Source organism: Globicephala melas, chromosome 13 (assembly GCF_963455315.2).
Source record: "Globicephala melas chromosome 13, mGloMel1.2, whole genome shotgun sequence".
Classification (NCBI taxonomy): Eukaryota; Metazoa; Chordata; class Mammalia; order Artiodactyla; family Delphinidae; genus Globicephala; species Globicephala melas.
The window spans coordinates 70568011-70574010 of NC_083326.1; the positions used below are offsets into that span (position 1 = coordinate 70568011).

Here is a 6000-nt window from a genome sequence, read left to right on the forward strand (position 1 = left end):
CCTGTGCCTGAAGACCTCAATCAGAAACTGCCTCATAGACCCACAGAGTCCCAGAGCCCTGTCTGTCGTGCACCATCTGCACCATGACCACGTGCTGCCTCCCGTTCTAGCTCTGATTTGTGTTGCTCTCCTGTTTTAGGTGATGGATGCCTCCAGAGCACAGTCTCGATCTTCATCTTTGTAAAAATGACAATAATAATAATAATAATAATGGCTATCATTTATAGATCTTGCAATGGGCCCTCCATCGCCATAATGCAATATCCTTCTTAACCTAATAAAAAACCCAATGAAGTAGGTTCTGAACTTCTCCCCATTCTACAGATAAGGGAGCAAACACAGAGATGTAGGGGGCCCAAGAGACAAACCCAGAATGGAAAGTCACACAGGCCTCTCTGAGTCTGAAGCCAGTGCCCTTAACTGTTGAGTACTGACAGCGTTGCTTGTCTTCCTGGGACTCGCTGGAATCTCCTGGGAGCTTTAAAAAATTCTATCGCTTCGGCTCCACTCCCAGAGAGTCTGATGCAGCTGGTCTGGGTGGTGGCCCCCCAGGTGACTGCAACATGCAACTGGGGCTGAGAACGCCAGAGCCCGGCAGCTCAGTCTGACCTCCTGGGACCAGGCAGGACACTGCCTTCGAAAGGGAATTGGCTGCAGCTGGCAAATCTCACCACTGTCCACACCATTTTGAACAGTGAGTCAGTGCCTTATTTTTAACCAAACCCCCGTAGAGGAGACAGTAACACAGGGGTGGGCCAAGCAAGACAACCCATCCCAACCTCCCTCCCCTCTACTATGTGTACTCTCTTCCTTCAGATTTTCTCAGTCACCAAAACCCTCAGATCCCACCTGCAGCCTTCTCAGTACAAGGGGGAAGAAGAGCATCTAGAATCACTGGGGCTGAGAGGAAACTCACAGCCCAGCCATTTTACAGATGCACAAACTAAGGCCAAGAGAGGGGATGGGATTTGGCCTGGAACACACACAGTGGTGGGGCCAGAGCTAGAACCCAGTTCTCCTGACATCCGATATGGATCTCTTTCTGTCCCTATGTTATTCCAGTCTCTCCCCATCCCTCACTGGCTGGGTGGCCTTAGGAAAACCAAGTCACTCCCAGAGCCTCGTTTTCCACTCCTGCAAAATGGTGATGGATTCTAATGGCTCCCTGCAAGGATTATATGAGGCTCCAATGAAATGGCTGTGTTGGGGTGAGGAAAGAGAGGCCAAAGTTATTTAGTGATCGGGGCAAGAAAATTAAACTGGCAGGACCCAGCAAGGGCTTGCTGCCTCGCAGGAGCATGTCCCGAGGCTGCCCTGCTCCAGCCCTGGGAACATCTTGCCCCATGGTCCAGACACCTGTTGTTGTCTGAGGCCTGTCCATCATACTCAGAGTCTCCATCCATGCCCTGCAGTGACAGCTCATCCCTGTCCTCTGCTTAGCTCTGCTTCTCAACTTGTGCGCAGCAAGCCAGCGCAGCCTGCAGGCTCCTCGGACCCTTTCCTCCCCAGGCCTCTGTGGCTGCCACACCAGCACCTCACTCCCCAGACTGGCCCTTTCCCAGGCAGCTTGCCAGAGCAGAGGACACACAGCCTCCGGCCCTGGTCTGCCTCTATCTGGCCTCATGACCTTGAGCAAGTGCCTTGACCTCTCTGAATCTCAGCCTCCACCTCTGCTAAGTGGGTATAATCCCATCCACCCCCTTGCTGTACAGGGTATCAAATGAGCCCCTGAGCAGACAGTGAATCTTGTCGAGTGATAAACGGCACACGGTAACACTGCATCACGACCTAACAGCAGTCTGTGGGGGTGGACTTTGGCCCCCACTTAAGCTGCGTCAGCCAGGGCTGGGGACAGAGCCTGCCCTCCCTGTCACCACCCCCACGAAGGCTCAGCAGCAGGGTTTCAGCAGCTGCTGCCGTTCAGTTGCTAGAGGACTTCGCTGATGCATCAGAGTCACTGTGACTGGACAGGTGCAGGCACGTGGGGGACCAGCCAGGCAAACAACAGCTGAAGGGGCATGGGAGGCAAAGCCAGGGTGGCCACTGGGCTCCAGCCAACTCCAGGCCCTGAGGCCACCAGATTTCTCAGCCCAATCACTGCAACATCCACCCACCCTCAAGAGGGCGTAGCAGAGATGCAAGGAGATACCCTTTCTGCTAAAACTGTGATATGCCCAAGGTGCAAGCACCCCAAGCCTGCCTCCCTGGTGTCCAGCCTCATCATCCTGCCTCCCTGGTGTCCAGCCTCATCACCCTGCCAGGGTTCCTGGGCTGAAGAGCTGGGGGACAGGAGGGAGGCAGCACTGGCCACCATCAGGGATCAATCTGCAGGTCCTTAAAGCACAGGGACTGCACCTTGTCCACCTACTGCTTCCAGCCAGCAGTGCTGTTCAGAGCATGTAAGTGGACACCGACCAGTCAGAAGGGACGCCAGCTGGAGCAGGGCCCTGAGGTCCCTTCTGGGCCAAGCAGTGAGCCTTTAATCATTGGCTGTGGCCACTCTGAGGGACTCAGGAAAGGGGCCCAGGTGAGCATGGCAGCTGGGGGGCACTTGGAGTACTTGGGGCCATGGCCATTTACCACCTGCTGTGGAAGGCTTCCAGAATTTTAACAACCAATACAGCAATAATCAGAGAATACCACCTGAGCATCTTTTCTGCTTGAATGAAAGCAAACTATCTATACATCCTCAGTTAATATTTAACTAAGTTAATAGTGGCAAAATGATCCCCTCGTACATCAACTGTTACCATGCATTCACTCAGTGAACAAAAATTTCTGAGCGTTCACTACGGGTCAAGTTCCATGAGAGCTGCTCAAGATACAGAGTCGAATGAGAGGGAGAGGTGTTGCTCTTAAGGAATGCCTAGTCAAATAAGGCACGTGAGCCACCAATTACTATGCTGACCACAATTAAGACAGGCATAGAGGGTGGAGTGGGAGTTCAAGGAAGGCAATGGGAGAGCTTTCCAGAGATGTACCATTTGAGTTGGGTTTTGACAGAGGTGTAGGAGTTTAACAGATCAAGCTGAAGTGGGGACTGCAGGAACAAAGGCTGGCAAGTGACTCAAAGGATGCTCACAGGACAGGATGGTGGGTATTTTTTAAATTATTTATTTAGGCTGTGGCAGGTCTTCATTGCAGCATGTGGGATCTTTAGTTGCAGCATGCACATGTGATCTAGCTCCCTGACCAGGGATTGAACCCGGGCCCCCCTGCAGTGCGAGTGCAGAGTCTTAGCCACCGGACCACCAGGGAAGTTCCCAGAATGGTAGGTATTGAAAGTCGCCTGGTCCCCTTCCTGTGGGGCCACTTACCTCTTGTTCCGGGGAGGCAAGCACTGCCTGTTTCCTCCGTCTTGCTTCCTTCGACTCTTTCTCAGTCTCCCGGACCAGTTGCCTAATGAAGCCCCCTGGGATGACAGAGAAAAGGGGAGGAGGCGAGGATGGTGGAGGGCTCCTGTCCTCTTCCCGAATCTGTTTTCCAGAAGCAAGGAAGGAGAAAGCTCAGTGAATGAACCAGTGGAGGCAAGCCGCCCTTTAAAGAATCTGCGACAGAGCCAGGGAGACGCCCAAAGAGGACATACACGACCAAGCTCATGTACAAGAGGCCACTGCAAAGCAGGAGAGGCCCGGCGAGGCTCTGGGAAGCCTCGAGACAGCGCATGAAAACGGAATGCACGAGCTTCAGAGGTTACTCCAGTTGGTGCGATCTCTGCCTGGACCCAGTTTCCTCATAATACGAATTTGCATGAACAAGGCCACTGGTTCCCTTCCCTGGTGTGGGACAGACCCATCTCTGGGAAGACCTGTTTCAGAAGGAGCTTTTCCAGGTTTCCAGAAGGGAATGGATCATAGGGAACCATCCACACTCCCCTGTCCCATCTCAGCTTGTAGTTAATAGATTAAGCAATTAATTCATCACTTTAATCACTTTCTGTGCCAGGAGCATGGTAAGAGAGGGAAGGGCGGGAAGCCATGGTTTATATAAGGATCCAGCCCTATGGCTATAGCCCGCTCCGCTGACCCAGTGCCATGACTTCTTGATGGTCCTTAAGCCAGAATCTGGACAGCCAGGGGCTCCCCAATACTGGGCTCTAAAGCCTGCATTTTACCCCAGAAATGTGGGCTAAGCCAGCTAGCCGGACTTGGATTGCGGCTGAGACTCGCCACAGAGACCTTGGAGGCTGAGACGGGGGCCTGGCTGTGACCGACTGGGGTGCGTCTCTAACCAGCATCACCGTGGCTGCTCGTGAGTTTAAAAAAGACAAAAATCTCCAGCACTTCTCGTGGCAGAGCTACACACTGGTTTAAAATAAGCTCCTTATCAAGGTCCTCTTCAAGAGGGTGGCAGAGACTTGATCTCTGCAGCCCTGCTGGTAAAAGGGAATCTAAAGGAGACAGGAAAGGCCAGGAGACAAAGCAGAGGCCAGGAGATAAGGCAGACTTCTGCCTAGGAAGAGAGAAGCCAGAGACACACGGAGAGTGGGCTCACGTTTACGCCACGCTCACGTGGACTGAAACCTGAGAGTGAAAGGCACACTCAGCAGGCATCAACCTCCACTCCCTCCAGCACTGTTCTATGCTACACCCAGATCAGTCTGGGAGGGGCATTGACAGCCAGAAAGAAGCTTCTCGACCACCCCACCCTAATTCATTACACTCTGTCCACAGGGTGGGATGAGGTGATCAGGAGATAACAAGCATCAAAGAAAGAGGCGGCCTTTCATGGAATCTTATGAGAAACACAAAAGGGAAAAGCAGAATCACTGGGAAGAAGGGCCCGTTTCCAGTTCTCCATGGTGACAGAAGGCAGGGACCTCAGAAACCCATCCCCATGGCATAAACCTGGCAGCCAACAGCCCTGCCTCTGCCCCCTCACCCCCCGCTTCCCCACCCATACTTCTCCCACACAACCCTCATGCTCATCAGAGCTGCCATGAGGACGGAGACTGGACAGCTGGTCCACCCTTGTTCCCCCACCACCCACTGCGGAACAGACGGAGACCAGGCAGCCATGGGAGGAGTCAAGCGCATGGTCACTAATGCCTGGCTGGGTTGGAGAGGCCATGGCTAACCGAGGCAGAAGACCGAAGGGGGACTGGACATGCCCCAGGGAGGCTCTGAATGTCAGGATCCCTGCCCCAGGTGGGAGGGGGCAGCCTGGGCCACCGGGGCCATGACTTGTCCTTGGAGGGTCCAGTTGGCCCATGTGGCTGCAGCCCGAGCCCTGACCATTACTTTCCTTCTGCTCCCACAGGGCAAGGCGTGATGAGATGGCCATGCTGAGGCAGTGCCAGGACCGTGAGATGAGACGAGGTGAGATGAGATGAGATGAGATGGGATGGGATGAAGCTCTCTGCTGGGCAGCACGGAATACGGCTTTATGGACACACGCAGTGCATGAGGTGATGGACACGAGACTGACCCACGGAGACACAGAGGGGAGAGAAGAGAGGGACAGGTTAGCTCCTGGGTACTGCCCAGATCTAACCCCCACCAACGCCACGAACCAAGACCACAAAGCCGGGCACAACTCACTGTCAGTTACATCTGGGAGGAATGCGGTCAGCAGGAAGCTGCTGGCCATGGAGTGGACAGTGCCCTGATATCCTTGCCCCCTGACCCCGTACTTTAACGTTCTCTTGATGTACACAGTCAGAAAAGTACATACTAGTAAGTGTATAGCTCAGTGGCTCTCACATAAAGAACACAACTATATAACTAGCACCCTGACCAAATTAAAACTATTAAACTTTTAAAATAAAAACATGATTTTATTTAAAAGTATACTGAATTTAATTTAATTATTGATTAAAATTTTAATCTTAATTAAAATTATAACAATTTTAATTAAAATTATTAAAAGTACATTTGAATTTAATTTGAAATATTTTACTTATGAATATTATAGTATATAAATATTGTAAACATATTATATAAATACATAAATATTATAATAATAAACAGGCTAATCTAATCTAATCTATAGTGATGGAGG

General features: G+C 51.9%; 1 protein-coding gene across 1 annotated transcript in view; it reads right to left on the reverse strand.

Annotated features, from left to right (window-relative positions):
• MYO18B (myosin XVIIIB) overlaps positions 1–5070 on the reverse strand; it is a 221074-nt gene extending 216004 nt beyond the window's left edge. Inside the window, exons 1-2 of the mRNA XM_030859841.2 lie at positions 4990–5070; positions 3318–3476 (exon numbers count right to left, since the gene is read on the reverse strand). Coding sequence (XP_030715701.2) covers positions 3318–3476; positions 4990–5070 — 240 coding nt within the window. The remainder of the gene's footprint in view (positions 1–3317; positions 3477–4989) is intronic.
• Positions 5071–6000: the final 930 nt, after the last annotated feature.